Genomic DNA, 22,183 nt, shown 5'->3' on the forward strand with positions numbered 1-22,183 from the left:
CATTTAAAAAAAATCATGCGACGTTGTCATTTTTCACTGCTCAAGAAGTTCGGCAACAGTGTATAGAAATGCGTGCTGCCAGAGTCACCGTAAATTGGCCAATTATCGGCATTTGAAATATGGTTTACCTGAACGCGTGCATTTAGTGCTCTCTACCTGCTTTCTTGGCTCGGCTGGCTACGTGCATTGTACGCACTGTGACCTTTTCGGGAAGACAATGCACATTGTTGAGCAGCGGAATATGCCGACCTGGTACCAACACCTGCCCGGCGACCCCGGCAACACGGACTACCCGACTGCCTGGCCTGGACTTGAATGCACGCACAATTTTCTATAAAAAGATACACACCTTTATTTTACACTTGGTTAATGTATCTGTATCTGAGCTGCATTAAAGAACAAAGTTCACACTCCAGGAAAAAATCTACCTGCGAGCGTGAAAGAGAGAGAGAGAGAGAGAGGGAGAAAGAGGGGCTATTGATTATTTAACAAACGTTGGGAAATTAGGCAGCGATTTATAAAAAGCCTCGTTTTTTTTTTATTTTTTTGGGATATGCACTTTGATAAATTAATACAATATCTATGTCCATTCAATTGATTTTCTAAATTCATTAGCGGCTTCTAACGGCCGCCGAGGCGTCGTCTACGACGATATGGTTATGACCCCAAATGGTTCTATATCTATTTGATTCAAATTCTGTGGCCCTTTCTGCTTTCGGCTTGTTGTGAAATGCGTCCAAAGTTTGTCTGGAGTTTATTGCAGTTTGGAAAATGGATGAGCTAACAGCTGGAGAGCGAGTGCGGCACTCGTTCAGATTAGATAGCAAATGGTCAACGCTTGATGGCCAGCATTAAGAACTCGTGGGCCTCTATATTTGAATAGAGCACTCGAAATGCGCGAACAACATAACTGGGGAGAAACTAACAAAAGAATTGTTAGAGGCAAAACAACATTTTTATATGTCAAAAGTTTTAAGTAGGTACAATCAACACCTTAATGAGTTAAGATATCGAAACTAAAAAGCGATCAGAGTGAAGAAAATAAATATAAATTAAGTTAAATTAAATTGAAGCAGAATTTAACTCCCAAAATAGAAATCAAAGGATTTCTGCCGAATTTTGCTTTATATCCGCTTAATGTTCAAAAATAAATTAGCAAGTTAATTATTGAAAATTACTAGAGCATGTTTCATTATGTTTACTTTTATGATGGCCATAAAAAATAATGATATTACTGACAAAGGCAGGCATACATAAATAAATAAAATGCGTTTTATGTGGACCATAATAAACACATTAAAATCAACACGAAAATAGTTTTATTAAAATATTTTAAATAAATCACAATCACACGCACTCAATAACTCATGTTTCCGTTGGTTTGCCTTAGCAACATTATTTTGCAACAGGAAATGTAGCTCAACATTTACAGCTGCAAGCAGAAACAGCCGCAAATGAAACAGGCCAAAGGTAAACAAAGCGACTGTTAAGTCAAACATTTGGCATCCACTGCATGCAACAAGTTTAACAGCGCACACACGCATTGGTTAGAAGAGCGCGCACACAGCGTGTTAACAGTGCCATTTCGAGCAGCAGCCCACACTGTGTCGGGCGTGTGGAACGCGTGTGGACCGTGCGCTGCTAGCTTAACAGGGCAAGCGACTAACATGTTGCTGGGGCGCATTCAATTTGCTGCTGGTACTCGGTCGCTTCGGTTGTGCTAGCGGTTCGTGCGTTGCGTTTCGTTGCGTTTCGTTTCGGGGAATTCGCATGTTAAGCGGAAAAATATCGTTGTCGGTTGGTCGGGCGCCAGTTTCGTGCGTAACGACGGCCCAACGTCATTGGCTGCACGCGGCTTCCGGTTTCCGGTATTGTTAGCGCCATGGCATAGGATTCAAAACACGACAAGAGTGTGCCAAAAAAAATTCAAGTGAAATATAAGTGATTTTGCAAGAGTGAAAAGAAAAATCTGTTCAGGTGACGCGTTGCCAAAAATTGTTGGCTCCAATTAAAAACGAGCGAGCGCAAGAATAAAAAAAAACTTGACAAAATGCATTTATGTGAAATGCGTGCCACGCCGCATTTAGCTAACGAATTTAAAATCAAAATTAAAAATAAAATTCAAAATAACAACGACGTCGACGAGATCAAACGACGACACAAAAACCAAAACCAAACCCGAGACAGAAACAGAAACAATCAAAATGTCGCCGCAGCGTCGCCTTTGCTAAAATTAGAGAGAAGCGTCGACCCAAAGATGCGTCAGCCAGTTGGGAGGAAGACGCTGCAGTTGCCACTGCTGCAGCTGACAATGCAACTGCAACTGCAACTGCTGCTGCAAATGCTGCTGCTTCTGGCTGGATTAAATGGATTAACACAAGTTGCCGCGCTCAAGGGTAAGTGTCAGCTGCAGCCATTATGCATATTGCATATTGCCACATTCAACAGAATTTTGAAGGGCAACCCGGGGGCAGCCTCCTCCACTTCCTCCACCTCCTCGTTCACTTCCGGCTGGCTCTAATGGCCGTACAAATCCTTTGTGGAAATGCAGCTCACCTCAACTCTCCCTCTCGTCGTCTCTAAATATTTATTAGCGTCATTTGTTTCCATTCTCGTTGCCACATTTGGTGTCTCGTTTTTGGCTATTTTTGGCCAGTTGCAGCAACGGGAAATTAAGGCAGCGCGGTTTTATTTATGCGGCGCGTTCGCTAATGGATTTTAATGCCGCTTTATAGACACGACATCAGAGACATAATTCAAAAATATATCTACTTTATTTTGTTTGTAGTCAATTCTCGAATCATTTGGCTGTGCAGACTTGTAACTAGATAAGTTCACATAGATAATTCGCCTTAAATTCACGCCTCACTCAAATTACACAGTTTTTCATCCAGATAGTTTTCTATATAACAGCCGCCCGTTCTATGATATCATACTTTCCCAGAAGCTTGGCTAACATTTGCAGACACTTTTTTCTTGTTTATAAAGCTGTTCCACATTTTATTTATATTTTTTCTCGGTAGGCAATTAAATTGTCCCACAATCAGCGCACAAAATAATCATAAAACTGATTGCGTTGCCTTAGATACCATTTTCTTGGTCAATTACATCAAAAGCCAAACAAATATCGGCGCATACTTAATAAAAATAAAAAAAAAGGAAAAACAAAATGAACAAAATACCAAATGGAAACAGTTTTGAGGCCTTTGTGTGGTTTTTGCGGTTAGTTTTTGATATTTTGAGATTTCAAAATGCACAACCACAGGCGCATATATAGCCATATATGTATATACACACACATATACATAGACATAAAGACATAGTCTGGCCGTCGATTATTGGACTAGACTTTGCCGTCATTTGTTGCGGTTGCCTTGAAAGGAAAATGTGCAACTTCACATGTGCTTTGTATTTAGCTGAAAGCCATGGAAAACAGTCATGGAAATATATGAGAAAAAAACCCAATAGCTGTTTTAAAAAAGTCTGCGTAAGTTGATAGCTAAATTTTATGTGGAAAAATGTTGCTTAAGCAAGAAAAAATCAATGTGCAATAATTCGAAAATAAAGTTGTGGAATTAAGCAAGTTTTCTCAGATTCTTTTTTATTTAGACATTAATTATATGAAATCAAATAAGTAATAGCCTTCTTCTACCTACACCAAATCCAGCTCGCGCTCAGGAGCAGCTATAAAATTAAAAGATACTTGATCTGTATATACGAATCTAGAAACTACATGTCAAGTTTGTTGACTTGAGCTCTTAAAAGCTAAGAGATTTGCTCAAGAAACAGGATTTCGATATCGATTTTTATCGATTGCTTGGAAACGGGACAAGTTATCGAGTATCGGAAACTAACTCGTACTGCGCTGCCCTACTTTGAAAATCAGTTTAGAATAGTTTGAAAACTAAGAAATTCAAAATAATATCAAAATCTAAATATATTGTAAAAAGGTAGAAAGAATATACATACATAAATATATATTCTTACCATTTCTATTCTATATACTAAATATACAACAAAATAAAATGTTCCCAGAAAACTTTGTGAAAAACATTGCAAATTTTCCATTCCTTCAAAACTAGTTTTTTCCCGTAATTTAAAAAAAAAGTTATAGACCAGTTTGCAAACTAGGTTTTTCCCCAATTTAGGAATAGTTTAGTATACTACGTAAAGCTCTTTTTTGCGAAAGCATGAAAAATAATTGAGTTATGGATTGATTAAACATAATTTGTCAGCTTCAAGAAGAGTCCACCTCGAATTTGTTATACCTATTAGTCTGTCTGATCTCTGCTTACTTTGATCAGCTTTTCCTGCAACTTTTACCCATTTTCCTTTTCCTTTTATCAGCATATCAACCTCTGCTTTTGCCTCTAGCGAGCATTCTAAATTCATATCAGCTGCCCCCTTGGGACGACTCTTTCGCTTTTAAAGCTCGCAGCGTTAAATTGGCGCAAGTGTCGGACATTAAGTGAGATAATGCCAGACGCACATTTGGTCACCCTTAACCCGATCAGAATCGGGCATAAAACGCCTACAAAGCATTAGCACAAATACTGAAATGTGTAATCTAATGCTTATTAAACGCTTTTTAATGCAACAAGCGGCAACTGCACGCAACGATTGCCCGTCGCAGGGCGGGGGCAATACCGATGTCGAATCCCGACTGCCATATACATATATATATATATAACGATTGTGCGCCACGTGAAAACATTTAACACGCAACAACAACAACAACGGGAGCTGAGGAGGCAAACGCTGAGGCTGCCACACTGATGAGCTGTGTGGCCATGTGGCAAGTGTTGCACGCGACGAAGCCGTCGCACGTTGATAATAAATTGTATAAAATTATCTCGCACGGCACACGGCAGTCACAGCTATAAGTGGCGAGAGCGAGAGGGGGAGAAGGGGCTTGGACAGGGATGGTGCGTCCAATTGGGTGGTGGGTCAATCGCTGGCTGCTTGTGCCGCGGCGTGCAACACTTTCAGACCCAAAGAAAATCCGAACGGGTCATAAAAATTATCTGCTGCTAAACGCCCTCAACATGTTGCCAAGGGTTGACACAGAGAGAAAGCGAGAGAGAGGGGGAGAGGGAGACAAATGAGCAGCTAGAGCTGCGACAACTCTGGCCAAATGCTTGTAATGTTACTCTGGGGAGCGTTTTTCCGGCTAGCCTGCACTTTTCACAAGAATCTCAACGCTACAAAACGCAGCTAGTCAAAAGTAGAGAAGGAGTGAGAGAAAAGGAGAGGGAGAGAGACAGGAGAGAGGAAGACGGACAGCAACTGGCGTGCAGTTTGTCTCGAGGGAATTTCATGAGCAATTTTTTTTATTGCCTAGTTTAGATTTTGGCTCAAAAGAGAGTGAGAGAGGGGGCGAAAAAAAGTGTTACAATTGCTGCGGCTCAATTTTTCGAACGTTGCCCGTTGGCTCTTTTGTAATTTGCAAAGTGGCGACTGTTCATGTTTGGTTGTAGGACAGTGTAGAGAGGGACTGTGGCGGGTTTGGTAGGCAACTCATGTGCATTATGCGAAATTGGGCTAAGCAGCAGCTCGGCCTGGCTTGCCAGTTTTTTTGGGTCGCACTTTGAAGTGGCAAGGGGCGGTGCAACGAGCTGCAACGAGGGGGGTAGGGAGGTGCACCCTTTGGGACATGTAAATGAAGTCAAGTGCTGCCGCAACATGTTATTTTAACAATCACATGATTGGCTAACTGAATTGTTATGGGCCGCAGCTCAGTTGCCTGAGAAAAGCGGGAAGGCATTCAATTTGTTGTATACGAAATTCAAATTAAAAAAAGTTGGCCTCAAACCAAGTTCCTTAAGACCTATTTCACGTTGGTTGTCTATGAGAACAGTGTACTTATTGCAGCTTTAAGGCTGAAAGTTGTGAGTTTTACATTGCAGAAGTTGGCATATTGATCTTAAAACTTTTCCATTTGTTCTCTATTATTTGTTGTATCGGGTTATTCTAGCTATTTGAACTGGGTTCTTATGGGAGTTATCCTACTGAATGTTGGTTCCTAAATTTTAAACAGTGGCAGACTCTGTGATTTTGTTTTTCGATCTGGACTCTCCTTAAATATATCTCGCTTAAACTTGGTGCCTGGGTCATTCAATGCATATAAATCGTAAATCGGGCACATCTGTTCGCCAGTATTCGCAGTATCGGCTTTTTCCAGCTATTCGAACGAGGTTCTCATTAAAGATATTCTACGGAATTTTTGTTGTTAAATTTTCAACTGTTATTTGTAAATTGCAAACATACTTAACGATTTCCGCTATAACATATCTTTTCCTGACTATTCGAACTGGACTCTCCACAAATATATTCCCCTGAAACTTGTTCACCTGGGTTTTATCTGTTCTCTAGTATTCGTAGTATCGGCTTTTTCCAACTATTCGACCTGGGTTCACGTTGAAGATTGGTACTTGGTATCTATATTTTAAACTGTTGCAGTTTCTATTTGTAAATTTTGCAAAAGACCATTTGCTGTCTATTTGAACTGAGCTCTCCTTGAATATATCTCGCTGAAATTTGGTATCTGATCTCTCAATTCTATTTTTTGGCTTCTACATCTTCAAACAACAGGATTATATCTATAGTATGTCGCATAGCTGCAACCATATCTCATTCTTTCTATCCGAACTTGATAACTCTAAGAGCTATGTGGCTGAAACTTGGTATCTAGGCATTTAATAAATGCAGTTTCCAGATGAACTAGCAACTAATTTGTTTAGATTACTAACTGTGCCTACAAATAACTCTGCTGCAAAAAGTGAATAAGTTAAAAACGATAACTATTTATCGGGATTCTTTTCTATCCATACGCAGTCCATAGTCCATCTCCACCATTCTAACCTGCTTTAAAAATATATTTTTATTACCATATTAAATTAATTTTTATCACAAGTCAAATGTTATTTATTTCCCAAGCTAGTGTATTTGCGTCTTCGTTGTGCGTGAGTTAATTGATATTTTTTCTACTCTTTTTTTTATTTTTTAATTAAGCGCTTGCATTTTTTGTGTCTACTCAGCTGAGTTATTTGATCTGCCAGGGGTATTTTCCAGCTAAATAATAATTAATTATGAAAAACCAACTAGCGAACAGGCCGAGTCTCAATTTAAGCTCCCAACTGCTCCGCTCCCCCCTCCTCCTCTTACCCCTTACCGGCACGTCGCACGGTCCCTCAGCTTAGACAAGCGCCAAGTTTTGCCTACGCAAATACGCAAGAGTTTTGCTTCCTGGACATGGACGTGATTCTGGACATGGACTTGGCGAGTCTTGCAAGCAGCTTGCCACAGTTTGTGTGTGTGTGTGTGTGTGTGTGTGGCAAATGCAACGAGTCGCCTTTTGTAGTTGTTGCTTTACATAGCCGTGGGTTTTTTCATGTCTTTTTACTCTTCTATTTTTGCCTGAGCTGCGCGATATTAAAAATAAGCAAGAAAAAAAATTAAGCCTGGCAGCCGCGTTAAATGCAAACTTGCAGCCGTTATTTTGGCCGTTTTTTCGCTATTTTTTTGGTTGCCCAAATGTTGCAGTTGTTGCTTGCCACATTTTTGCATGCAACGCGAATGCTTGGAAAATGGGTTTTCATATATTTTTCATTTTCTTTCTTGTGCTTTTGAGTAGAAGGCGTTGCCGTACTTCAAAAGCTCGAAGCGTTTTGCGAGCTGCTTGCAAAAAAGTTGAAAGGTGATGTGGCAGCTAGATTCCAGCTGGGCTATAATCAAGGGATACTCTCTCGGCGAACTTGCAGAGCCTTGGATAGATTTACGGGAAAGAGTAGTACGTATATTTGCTGTATATGTACATATTCGTATAAACCCCCCATATATATATTTACACTTGTCTAAGGCTGGGAAGAGTATTCATGTTGAATGTTGCCCCTCTTAGTGGGCCATCTCTAGGGTGTTACGCATGCGCAACTGCAGTTCGTGGCGCACCGCCTTGGGCAGCAGGGCTTATCTCCTCGGCCACCTGGTGATAGCACACACTGTGCACACCCCGAGAATGTTACGGATTACACTCCGTATACTGTTACGCCACCCGCAATAGTGTAGACTTTGCTGCAACATATCCTTCAAGTCGCTGTTATCCTTTTCGTCGGGTTGTATTTGGTTTGGGTTCTGTGGTTTGATTTTGGGTCTCGGGGCTCTCTTTTTGTTGTTTGCCATTGTTGCAAGAGAGTCTATAACAACTTTTTTACTGAACGCTTTCTATCAGTATGCATATACATAAATAGCTCTACAGAGCTCTGGCAATCTGAGTTCGATTGTGATTTCATTGCCTAGTTTAGGAATTTTATTTTTAACAGCTCTTAAACAGTAGATTTTTTGCTAGTTTTTTATTTATTTTGTTGCTTTCTATGTGCATACTAAATTTCAGCATTATAACTCAAATAACCCGAGCCATGATCCCTAAAACACTTCTAAATCTCTTTATATAAAACTATTTTTCCTGACTGAAAAAGCTTTCTTTTCTTGAGTTTCTTTTTTTTGAATTCAGAGATATTTTCTTGAATCTGTTAATTCGCATAGCCTTAGCATAAATTCCTATTAGCAAAAGCTAATTTAGCTGGTGCAACAATATATATTCAAGCTGGCTGGCAGCTTGATTTGCGGAATTCGAGTAGGTTTGTGCAAGTTTTCCATTTGACAAGGATCCCGCTCTGGAGCAGCAGACCAAACGTTGCACTGAGATTTGCATATTTGCACTTGATGAAGCTGAAGTTTGGAGTTTGCAGTTTGCAGTTTGCAGTTTGGGAGTTGGCAGCTGCCGCCAGCGTTTGCCGGTTGCCGGTTGCCGGTTGCAAGTTGCAAGCTGAGATTTGGATATGCGCTGCCTACGCGCTGCAGCGGCAAAAAATTGTTTAACAAAAAGCAGAAAAAAAATCAGCACAGAATTGCCTTGAGTCATCGTTTGTGTCCACGTTGAGCGTGCAACGTGCCACAGCGTCGCCAACGTTGGCGTTGAAGCACGTCGCCAACAACAACAACAAGAACAGCGAGTCGAATCTAAAAAAAAATAATTTATAATTTGCTAACAAGCCGATCGACGGCGCCGCCGCCGCCATCGCAGTCTGCAATTATGACAAGTTGACAAACGGCTTAATCCTAATCTCTTTTTCCCAAGACTCAGACTCAGGCGGGGCATAAACTGTTTGATTTTGTGGCCAAAATGAAAAGATGCCACAAGATGTGCGGCTCGCTCGAGCCTGGCATTTAAATCAATAAAAAAAAAATGCTGTTCGACGTTTATCGCATTTGTGATATCTAATACTGAATGACTGAGAGCTGTGCCAGCGTTTGGGCCGCCCAAAACTTCAACCCGATCCGCCCGCTCGCTGCCCCTCCCCTGATTGAGCCCCTCCGGCATGGCTGGCATCTTCCGCCTCGTCGAGTGCGACACATGCAAATTGGCCATGTTGCTAAACAAGTTTGCCGCTTGGCTCTCGGCGCTGCTTTCTTGTAGTCACCTGCGTAAGCGACAACGACAACAACGACAACCATCAACGGGGCAGGCAGCGTTGCAACGTGAGGCAGCAACATGCAAAATTGGACTGCGCTGCGTGCAAATAAGGCTAAAACGGCAACAACTACAACAAGTACCCTGACAACAACAACAACAACAGCAACAACAACTATAAACAGACGCTGGCTGCCACGCAGACAATCAGCCATAAATCTAAATGACTGTCAACCCGTGCAACAACAGCAACAACGTACAATGGCCACTCTTTGGCAACATGTTGCCCACAGTCTCTGACTCGCACTCGGACTCGGACTTCGACTCATTTGCCGCCGCCTGATAAGACACTGAAATATGTTAAGAACTCTTGCATTCGATATTGATATTGCGTTGCCATCGCATTTACCATAAACATTAAAAAACTTTACTTATTGCATACGAAATTTGTTGTTGCTGCTGCTGCTGCTGCTGCCGCAGCTACTCATGGGTAGCTCCATAAGAAATAGTTAACTTATCCTAACTGGCATTCAAATTGTTGCAAGCTAATTGCTTTCAATAAATATGCGAAATAAATTCGAAAGTGATCCCGGAAAAAAAAACTGATCATTTTCTTTAAATATATATAAATATTTTGAATATTTCCGGTTATAAATTATCTATTTCTAAGAAATATTCAAAATTTGTAGGGAGCTGTTTTAAATTAGATTTTTATTAAGGCAAGGTCTGTGGCTAAATTTTAGTAGACAAAATCTATGCATGTATTTATATGCACATAAAATAAAATGCATATTTAAAATTACAGATTAAATTCATAACATTTCATAACTTCATAATTTTATATATAAAAACCGTAAAAAAAATGTATATAAAAATTAATCAAACTTTTGAGAATTTATAACTATTTTAAGCAATATTTATTTTCAATTTTTAATGCCATATATAAAAACCTTTTCGGAGGAAATTCCAGATAAAATTCGTAACCTTACATAAAATCGTATTTTTATACTCCCTGGACAAACGAGTAGCTCATTAAAAACGGGATCAAATATTTTCTTCCCAATTTTTTTCCGATCGCAGCAACAAATACCGTAAAAGTTGATTTAATCAACTTGTTTTTTATTTTTTATAGCGGAGAATAGCCTTAGAGAAACTATTAAAACAACCCACGTGGCAGTATAAACTAAAAAAAACCCTGGTAGCTTTCAATTCAACTAGTTTTGTCATCGAATTCATTAGTTTTAGTTGCTTCGGAGATTGGCTCCTAAAGTCGCGTCATATAGCACTTTCTTGTTGTTGTTTTTTTTGTAAACCAAATGCCAAGTGCGAAGCGGGTTTTATACTTAATTTATTGCACTTTTGCGCTGTGTGGCAAATGGAGAGAGAAATGCGATAGGCCAATCACTTGAGAGTGCTGCGACACTCTGTTGGGGCACGGAACAGGGGCAGGGGCAGGGGCAGCTCTCGAAGAGGCATGCATTTAAGATAAGGCGTCACTTGTCGCCGTCGCCTTGGCATTTCTTTTTTTTTATTTTTCCTCCTCTTTTTTTTTATTTTTTAGCATTATTTACATTTTAAGAGCCGAACCGAACCGAGCTGCGACTTTGAGTGACAGCAGACGACGTTCCGCTTCTTTTGTTTTTGGAGTTTTATTTTAGTGTATATATTTTTTAAATTTTATTTCGTAGCCAGGCTCGAATTACATTTGTTTGACGAGTTGTTGTTTACATAAGCATTTTTCTCTTTCTCTCTTGCGTTTCTTGTAAAATAAACATTGCAATCGAAATCAGAACTGGAACTGGAACTAGAACTGGGTTAGCCGGGTGTGGCTGTGGTAAATATTTGAATAGTCTGTGACGCACCTTGTGGGAAATTCTATTCGAGTTAGATGCATTTCGTGGGCCCATGCAAATGTCGGCATGTCTGTCAGATGATATTCTAGGAAATTTATCTTCTTTCTTTCATTTTTTTTTCTTTTTACAAATTTGTAAACGTTTTCTAGCCAAGTCACGCTGAGGCCTGGGCCTGGCATCATGTGGGCTGCTCAACACTGACTAATTGATTTAGCATGATTTTGTATAAATTGTCAGATCGATTATTCGATTATTCGTTTATGCGTTTGCCTAATTAGGCATTCAGCTGCAGAGTCGCAAAGTTGTTACGTGCTGCGACTGCATAATTATGCGCAGAACCCGCGCTTGCTTAACGATCCTCGGCAAGGTTTTGCTTCATAAATTTTTAAGAACAAAATTAATTACAAACGCAGCTGCAATTTGTGCGTCTAATTAATCATGCGAGTGCGCAATACAACCAAGAATTTGCATGACGATCCTCGGGGCCAGCCCAGGACAGCTGAGTGATCCACAGTCGGAGACGGGCAACATGCTTGATGCTCAAGAGCTGCACAGATTGATGTGTTGCCATCGCGTGTTTAGCTAAAAGTCGCCGTCTCAATCTTCAGCTCGCATCTCCAGAGATCTTAACACTCTCCTCCCTCTCTCTCTACACTCGCTCTCTATCTCTGACAATCGGGCAACCCAGCACGATCATTAATAAACCGCTGTGAGCTGTCAATAAAAATCAACGTTCAACGTCTCGACGTGGAGATTGCTCAGCCGAGCTGCGGACTGTAGATTGTTGCTGTTGCTGTTGTTGCTGGATTGATTCACACTGCATTGCTGTGAGGATCAGAGTTGTTGATGATCAGTGATCAGTGATCGCTGATCGCAGATCCCTGACAAACTGACATTTGTTTGGCACTTGCTGCGATTTGGCTTATGGTTGACAATTGGCTGGCATTGATGGCTCAATTCAAATGTCGCTTAAATACGGGCACAGCAGCAACTGTTGCTGCTGCTGCTGCTGCTGCTGGTGTTGTGGCTGCGTTGCGGGAGTATTGTAAATATTTACGCATCATAAACATTCCCAGGCTTGCAATGTAAACAAAAAATGCAGAGTTCAAATCATAATTGCGCGACAACAGCGGCAATTGCTGCCTGTGTGTGGACGACACAAGAGCAACACCAACATCAACAGCAGCAGCCACAACACAACAGCAACATGTCGCTTTATAAACAATATTCAATAATGCATAAATACGAGGCAGGAGAAGAGAAGAAAAAAAGTGTAAGCAACGTCTGCGGCAAGGTAAAGCCTTTGGTTAGTTGCGTCTTCTTCGCCCAACTGCCTGCAACATAAAATAATGATGATGAAAATGTTGCACATGCTGACGACGACGACAACGACAACATAAACGTTGTTGAACAGCGCAGGGAGCGGCAGGAGTCAGTCTGGAGGCATTCACCAGGCAACGAGTCGAGCGTCCAGGCGGCTGACAATGATGAGGCATGATGACAGACCAACAAATCGAAGGGCAACGCGCTGACTGCGCCCATATCCAAAGATGCTCAATAGGTTGAGAAGGGGGGCAAGCTAAAGGGTGGGCATAGAGGGGGCACGCCTGCAGCCAAAGTTGCCACTGTTGTCGCTGGTTGTTGGTGGTGGCAATCGTCATCGTTACCGCAACAGTGGAATGTATTGTAAAGCATTCAGACAAAAGCGCAGCGCATGCAACTCAACTAAGGGTAAACTCAAGCATGATGTGAGCAATTTTTATATATATATTTTTTTTTGTAGTTCCCTGAAGGAGGGCTTATGCGTGACATCTAGTCATGATATTGAAATAAACCGAATTGAATAGAAAGGCTGTAAACGAAGAAAGCTCGATATGGCAACGCTGCTCATGAAAGTTTGTAGAAGTAAATAATGCATAATACACAACAGTATGGCAACGCTGTTAACAGTGTATGAAGAGTTATTTACAACAAATTGATTGCACTGCAAAATATTTTTAAACCAGCAGTAGAACTTCAATTGTTACTTTACTTGCCTAAGTTTATGGCATAAATATGCTACCAGATAGTTTAAAAGTGTGAATGCTGCTTAATTTAGTATTTGGTAATACTAGTATTATTTGGCAACACCATAATTTTGTATTTCAAATACAAAACATAGTTTTAATGCAAATGTAGTCGTATAAATTTTAAATTAACCAAACTTATAGCATATAGGAAAATAAATTAATCATCTGGCAACGCTCTAAAGCAATATCACATTTGTATTTAACGATTTAGTTAGCCAAAAATGAGTTTTATATGATTATATTATACAAATAAACTACACTTAAGCTTAGTTTGCAAAGATATGGCAACGCTAAATAGCTTTTCACATGCTAGAACAATGAAAATATGATTTAACAAAAGTATTAAAAGCTCTAAGTATCTCATTACTTACATTGCCTTTCGCAACATTGGCACGCTTCTAAGCCCCCCAATTACATTAATAAGTTAAGCGATATGGCAACGCTCGCATAGATAAACACAAAACACATTAACTAAAAGTTTACTTTGTTACTTGAATCAACTCGTAATTCCATCTGAATTCGCATAAAACTATTAAAACCCATTTGTAAAGTCATCTGGCAACATTTCATGATTCACTTAGTTTCACACACACACACACACACACACGCACACTCACATACACGCATAAACATGAGCAACAATAATTTTCCTGACCCTGCGAATCACTTTCCGTGTGTCTGTCTGCCACGGCCCCTGCTCGCTGCTCTTCACAGGAAAAAAGAGCAACAAAAAGCAGAGTCTGCCGTCGGGCAGAAATTAATTTTTCATAATTTTTTTGCGCCCTTTTTTTTTGGTCGTTGTTGCAGGGTTGTTGTTGTTGTTGTTGCTGCCGCTGCTGTTGTTATCGCAACTTGTTTCCCCTGGCTTGTTGTACTTCCAGCACCCCCCTTTCTCCGTCTTTGGCATGCCTAGGTTGGCAACAATGTTTGCCATACGCCGAATCCTGTTGCCCATTTATTGTCAACGCCATTTGCCGCATCGCCTGGGTCAAGGTTGAGTCACAGGCGCGGGAGATGGTCGAGGGGGCAGGTCGGCGCCCATTCATGGTCTTTATTAAAGTTGATTGTCAAATGCGCGACTCTTAAGTGATTTTTATAGCGCTTTAATTGGATCTAGGAATGAGCTGGCAGCCGCAACAGCGGCTGAGACTTTTGAAGCTGCCACAAAAGAAAAAAAAATCTTGGCCAAGATGTGGCAAGAGGCCAAAGGCATGCGGCTTAATTACTCACGGTAGCCAAAGCGCAGCAAAAACGAAAGATGAAGGGGGCCAAAAGCGTGGTAGGGGGCAATGGCTGTCGCCTTATCCTGGGGCGTGTCCCGAGGTGCGAGTGTGTGTATAATTCAGGGCCAAGTTAAAGTTGCAAACTGTTGACAGAATGACGTGACAACATGCAATGTAAATCGTGTGACACGACGTCGACGACGACGCAGCCAAAGGGGTTAATGTATAAATTAAATAAAGCCACGGTTCAGGTTCCAAGTCATATCTCTATTAGGAGAGGCAGCAGCACAGGCAGCAACAGATACAGATACAACTTGGCGATAAATGTGTGAATGCCGCATAAATTGCCGACGCAGCGGGTAAGGCGACAGCTGAGACAGGGTGCGGTACGACGACAGGGTGCACAGGGTCAGCATCCCGCTGCAGACGCAGTATTGAAAACAATGGACGAAAAAATATCAAAAAAACAACCGAAAAGATAAATAAAACAATGCGTAGGGGTCAGCAGGAAGCAGAGATCCCAAGAAGAACTTGCATTAAGTTGGCTTAGCAAATTTTCACGCTTACCTGCGTCCACACAATAACTCACGGGGAGAGGGTGCGGATTAAAGGGAGAGGGTGAGAGAGAGAGAGAGAGAGAGGGGCTTAAGCGCAGAGACCAAAAGCAATAAGCAACAATTTCGTAGAACCAAAAACAAAAAAAAAAGACCGAGAGAGAAAACAAAGCCAGAGTTGCCAAAGTTGTATAATTTCGCATTGGCAGGCATAATCCCACACTGAGTCAGGTAAACCCACACAAACACACGCACACACACACAACTACAGACCATTACACACACACACACACGCAGTAATCTATATGAGTTTATATACAGTGACTACACGCAGTTGCAATAACGGCAAACGCAACCAAACAGAAAGTTGGGGGCAACAAAAAAAATTATATGATTATATTTGCTAATACCCTGTAATCAAAGGAATGGCCAGAAAGGGCATTACGAAAGATAGGTACAGTTAAATATTAAATAAATATTTAGCTTAACGTAGCAATAAATACAGGCTATTTATATATTAATATTTATATGTATATATACATATGTATATTTAAAAACCTTTTTTTCCATTTACTTATATCCCTCCCATTTAATTGCTCTTTGACCTCATGGATCAATTGACAGCCATTTGATATAAACTAATCAAAATTATCATATAATTTAAGCAAAAATAAATATTTAAGATTCTTGGAGAATTCTTGTTAATTCTTCATATTTCTTTCTGTACTTCCTCCAGCTGCCTATCAATATACCCACATATACTTATTGATCTCAGGAACTATAAAAGTTAAAATTAGCAAATTTGGTATGCGAGTTCTTGTGTATAAAATCAACTTAAATGCATAGCATTTCCTAAATTCTAAACCGCACTCTCACCTATCGATAAGCCCCCGCAAATAAACGCTAATTTACAAAGAAAATCAAAGTACTTTTCCGCTTAACACACCAACTGCTCGTCGAGCAAACTCCATCAGTAGCATTTTATTTGTTCTTTATTTTCCCACTTTTTTTTTTGGTTTCGACTGAATAGCCAAAAAAGCAGCTGCTTTTGATGTTGGCCAGTGTTACAAATTAAATTTTTGTTCATATAGAAAACAGCAAAAACTTTGCTAATAAAATTTAACAATTTTCATGCTGCTAAATTTTTATGTTTATCTGTGTTTTTAACAGCGGGCGAGACAGACACAGTTGGAGCAATTTCCATTTCCATTTAATGTGCAAAGTTTTCCTAAGCTTCCCTTTTTTTTTCTTGGCTCAAATGCTGCCTAATTGAAGCAACAATGCAAAGGCGGCAAAATTATTTCAATGGCCTCCAACACTGGAAAACTCCAAAATGGCCGTCAATGTGTTTTATAGTGTTGCCTGCCGTTTTCCCTTTGGCCAGACAAAGACAAGGTCAAAGGCAATTTGTGCCGCCAAATAGAGTAGAAATATCTATTTGGATTCGGGTTCGGGTTCTGTGGAGTGCGGTCTCTAAAGATTCGTAGCATGCGTAGGTAGAGAAGAGCCCAGGCGATTAGCTGCAGCGCGCTAAACGAATGCACAAACAATGGTGTGTGTGTGTGTGTGTCTGTGTGTGTGTGGAAACAAGAAACGCATTCTCAAGTTGAATGCAACACATGGCATGGTCACACTCTAGACACTAGACCCGAGGCTCAAGACTCTGGCGGCAACGAGTCATAAATTTTACCAAAAATAATAAAAACCAAATAGTCGAAAAAAAACCAACACACACACACAATAGAAACATAGAAATCTAAAGAGAGCGGGCGATAGAAAGAGAACTAGACAGAAAAATAAAAGAAAAGGTTCAACAAGAAGAAGAACAAGTAAAATAAAAACAACAACAACAACAAGAAGAAGAAGAATGGCATTTGGTATGTTTCAAGAGTTTAGGTAGACAATTTGTGCGGGTAGCTGATGGCAACTGTTTTTCGTTTTTCCTCTTGCTTTTCCAAGATACAATGTAGTCGATAAAGTTGGTATAGTAGTAAGAATATATCCTGCATTGCAGGCAGGTGCATAGTTTCTTTTAAGAAGATGCAGCAGCAGTTGGTGAAAGGCAGCGATTAGAAACTGGAACAGATGAAAGCCAGTAGATAAAGGATCTGCAGGAAGTTATATTCAATTTAATGAGTATAATATACTAGATCATAAAAAAATAAATAAATATTTTAGAAAATATGACAGTGTATTATTTGGAGTGGGATATCTAATTTGAATATTTGCATATATTTTGTAATTCAAAAATTAGCTTACCAAAAGAATTTTTGAACTTCCCAACAGAATCTAACTAACCAGAAGTTATCTTGAAAAAACCTTTCACTAAAACATGTCTAAGAATATTTATATAAAATAATAAGAAATTTTTCATTGTCAATATATTGTTATTTCTTGGGATATCAATCATTATTGAGATACATATTATTTAGATAATACTCAAAGTCTCTAAAAATAATTTTTGTTTAAACATTTCAGTTGAGAAAGGTTTTCAAATATTTTTTATCATATTTTAAAATTTTTCCAGCGATTTAGAATTATAAAAGTTATTCTGATATTTACGAGAGGAAATCTTGTTTATGGAAGAAATATTAAATTATGAAATTTCATTTTTCTTGGATATTCAATATATATTTATATATATTTTCTTATTTTTGTCACACAGTTAAGATCTGGAAATTGTATGTATAAATAACATGTAACTTTTCTTCCCCAAACAATTTAAATAAAAATTAATTAATGCCAAACAATACTTAACCTAAATGCTTAAATGGGACTCTTCCATTTCATTTTAAATTACAAAACAGAAAGATTTCTCTATAATAGCTACATAATGAAATATCATTAAGAACTTGGCGCAATTTCATGCTTAATCGTTCCGATTGGCGTTTAACATTAATTCGTACCGAAAATTCTTCTTCGCAGCGAAATTCCGCTCAGTTTAGCAGCAAAACATCCAAATATTCATTATACGTTATACGTAAACGCACGAATGCACTTGCTAAACGGCAGTTAGATATGAAAGACCGCTCCAGATCTTAAGTATAGCTAATCTTAAAGGCTGGTAACGCAACTTAATTTGGCTGATAATAGCCGCAAATACCTGTGGGCAGGAGCTCATACGCTGCTTTGCTCCACATCACTCAACATCGTTTATACAGCCCCCAAAAGAGATTTCCTCATGCCAACGCAAGGCCACTTAGTCCAGACATCAAATATCAGTCTTTAGTTAAATTACAGGCTTTAAAAAAACAGAGGTAGACAAAAAAAGCACAACTCAAGTCTGTCTAAGCAATTTTGAGCCGCCATTTAGCTACGAATTTGGCGCCCACACACTGCAAAGGCAAGAAAACAGATACAAAGATACAGATACAAAAGCCGAAAATGGCAGTTAATTGGAAGTAAATCGAGTTAAACTTTCTTTTCAACTCGGATTACACGCATGACGCTGCAGGCATTTTGCAAATAACATGCCAAAAAAAACGGACTATGCCAAAAAAAAAAGAGGAGAAGCAAGTCTAGAAGATTTGCGCGTATCTTTGGCTGTGTATCTCATAGTTTGCATAGCTAATTAGCCAAGCAGCAGTCGCAGTCGCAGCCGCAGTCGAGTTGCCGTTGCTGTTGCTGATGTCGGTGTCTGATCATTGATCAAGTCTCGGCTAACGAAGAAAATGTATCTCGTGGAACGTTCTCACATTAGTCACGCGTTTAACATATTTCGTTTCGTTACGTTTCTGCGCGGTTTTAAATTTAATATTGTATCTTGTAGATACAAGCAAGATCCGCTGAACTCTGTTGCCACTGCTCCTAACGTATGCAAATAATTTTTAGCGTGTTGCGTAGCGGAGGGCTTCCATCTGCATATGCTAAGCCAGAGCTGCCCCTTCTCGATTCCACCTCCCTCCTTCTCTCAGCATCTCTCTCGGCTGCCCATGCTGGCTGTCCCTCTGGTATCTGATTTGCGACAGAGTCGCGCGTTTCGCGCTATCTGCTGAATATGGTAAGGAAGCTTGAGCCTGAGCAAAATGCTGGCGAATTAGGAACGCGGAATGCGATCGATACGTGCGGTCATCTCCTGCAGCTAAGTAGCAGCAACAGCAGCAGCATCAGCAACAGCAGCAGCAATAGTTGCCGCAGCAACATGTTGCACATGCCGCAATGTTGAGTGGCGCGTCTGGTCAGCGATTCGTTTCCCATATTGCTAATGCCACAAAAGCTAGACTCTAGACACTGGCCCGTGCAAAATCGTGCGCTTGGCCACGGGGCAGCTGCAGCGTTTGCCTCAAATGGTTGCCAGTGGACATTGCTGGCAATTAAGGGGTCCACAAGGTGAGTGGCGGGTTTGGGGAATTGGCTGCCAGCTCCTAAAATGTTCTGTTCAGCGCGCAATTCTTAACGGTAATTATGTTGTTCGTTTTGGCAGCAAAGCATTTTGCGTAGCCCTAACAACCCGTCCCAAGCGCAGCCGAACCAAAGGTCCAGCAACAGAAACTCTGGACGCTCTTTTGGCTTGCAATGTTTGCTGCTTGTGTTAAATTGGATTAATTTGACAGTAAAATGCAAATGAGCCAAATGCCAAATGCAAAATGCGAAATTAAACTTAAGCGGCCCATGTTGCTGGCAACAAATTATGTTGCTGTTGTTGGGCCTGTTGCTGCTGCTGCCAGTTGCCAGTTGCTGCTGTTGCGTACGGCAGCAACAAGCGTCTGTCGTACAGCGCACCGCGCCCCGCTCACTTGTCATGCACGGCTCGCACATTGCACTCTGCATGTTGCTGCTAAATAATCAACATGTTTGTGGGCAGGCACATGTTGCCGCCGTGCAGCAACGCAGCCAAGTGCAGCAATAATTTTTAAATTGAATTTTTTTGTGCGCCAAGAATATAAAAATAAAAACAAATACGAGCAACAACGTGGCAAGCAAGTCAAGTTTAGCTGCTGCTGTTGCAGCCGCACTGTGGTTGCTGCTGCTGTTGTTGTTGTTTTTGTTGCTGTTGTTGCTGTTGCCAATGCCCTGCAGCAACATGCATCAAAAGCCGGCGCCCGTTTTTCATATTTCTCGGCTCATATGTTGTTGCTTTTTTGTGCGTTTTGTTTTTGTGTTTTTAATTCGTTTTCCCTCAACTCATCTGCGTCCAAAGATAGCTTAATCGATTTGCCGGCAACAACAGCAGCAGACGCAGCCGCAGCAGCAGCAACAACAACTTGCAACATGCCACTGATAAATTGTTGGCAATGTGTTTATTAATTATTGTGAAATAAATAGAAATGCAAGCAGCAACAGGAGCAACAACAACAGCAACAGTTGCTGCTGCTGCATCGCTCGCTCAAAGGTGGTCTCAAGCTGCAATTGCAGCCGCATGCAACATGGCTGGTAACATTTTAGCCATGTATTGCCTCAAATCGTATGCATGTGACTGACAACAACAACAACAACAACGTTCTGTTTGCTCATTTTGGTCATTTACAAATAGAAATTGCATTGATTTTGCAGTTGCTGCTGCATCTGCTGCCGCTGCTGCTGTTGATGTTGCTGCCGGCAGCTACAACAGCAACATCTTTGGCTCTGTTGATCTGGCCGAGTGCCTGGGCTGCGCTTTGATGATATATCGCCGCCAAGTTGCTCAACTGTCCCCCCACTCTATACGCCCCGCAGCTCTCAGCTTTTCCATCCATATTTGATGTGCAGTTACATGTTACATGACGTTCTCGTAGTTGTCATTGGCCAAACGAGCAACAATGTTGTGTTTAGCGTTTTCTTTCCTTCTATTTAGTTTGCTTCTCTCTTTTTGCTTCTCTTTGCTATTTTTTTGCATTTATTAGCATTTTGCCCTTTACTTAGTCCGCCATGTGGTTGTTGACGTTGACGTTTTTTTTTTTTGCTCGTGCTTTTGTTGTTGCTGTCAGTTGCTGCTGCTGTTGAGTTGTTGCTGTTGCTGCTGTGTGTGGCAACATTTTCAATTCAATTATATTTCATGTTCATGTTGCATCGATTTACATTATAATTTGTGTCTGTAACGGAAGTCATTTGTGGGGCTAGCCACTGAAATCTGACTGGTTTTTATTACAAGTTGTGCTTAAATTTACTTCGAGCTTTATCTTGGGGTTTTCTTCCTTGTTTTTGTTGTCTGGAAAAACTTGTCTTTCCAAAATTCGATCTCTTAGTGTTTAGAATAAATATTAACAATAGTTGCCAATTAATCCAACTTTGTGCTTTAAATTGAGTATACTTTGAGCTTTAACGAGCTTTCTAAGCTTCCACAAATAATCATATTCATATCTTATTTATATTATAGGTTCTGCTTTGCGCTTAAAAAGCTTTCAAAGCTGCCTTAAAAAAGAATTTTGATTATGCTATTAGGTAAACTTTGAGCTTTAACGAGCTTTCAAAGCTGCTTCCACAAATTATCATATTAATGCGGTTTTAAGGAGCATCAAGCAGTGCCTTGGAAACTCCTGCACCAAGAATTCAAATAGTATTAAATTTTAAAAGCAAAGCACGCTTTAGTTTTGGATTATTTTCTTCTCCAAGATTAATCTCACATATTCATATAAAGTTGACTTCCAGCTTGCAACTATATTATGCTGCTTTCTACCAGTATAATTATTTTCATCTCTCCGATCTCAGTCTCTCTGTGAATGCCCGAATTCTGATTATACTGATTCGTCTGCCCCGCGCCCACATCTCAATCAAGTCGTGTTTTTTCTCCATTTCACACCCAATGCCCCTCAATTTATAAGTACTTCTACGCTGCCAATGAACTTAATATTTGGTGTAACAAATCGTCTCATAATTTTTTGATTAGTCAGGCTACCAAATAGGCAGCCACAGCTGTGTGTATATGTATTAATATCTGCTCTGTCTCCCGTCAAGTGTCGCTTTCATTAAGCGCATCGAATTTCCCCCCCGCTACCCCCTGTTCGGGGCCAATCACTTAAAAGCAATGACAGCTGCGAGAAAAATCTTAAACAAAAATAAAAATTGTTTTTTTGCTGAAAAATATTTCAACAAGTCA

The 22,183-nt window shown here is 40.3% G+C and overlaps 1 protein-coding gene across 1 annotated transcript in view; it reads left to right on the forward strand.

Moving 5' to 3' along the window:
* Positions 1–1,692: 1,692 nt before the first annotated feature.
* The window catches only part of robo2 (roundabout 2), a 56,232-nt gene continuing 35,741 nt past the window's right edge, over positions 1,693–22,183 (forward strand). Inside the window, exon 1 of the mRNA XM_064681365.1 lies at positions 1,693–2,396. Coding sequence (XP_064537435.1) covers positions 2,051–2,396 — 346 coding nt within the window. The 5' untranslated portion in view covers positions 1,693–2,050. The remainder of the gene's footprint in view (positions 2,397–22,183) is intronic.

This window comes from Drosophila montana, unplaced genomic scaffold, assembly GCF_035044405.1.
Source record: "Drosophila montana isolate Dmon_TW-CO22-7 unplaced genomic scaffold, ASM3504440v1 contig_2326_1, whole genome shotgun sequence".
Classification (NCBI taxonomy): Eukaryota; Metazoa; Arthropoda; class Insecta; order Diptera; family Drosophilidae; genus Drosophila; species Drosophila montana.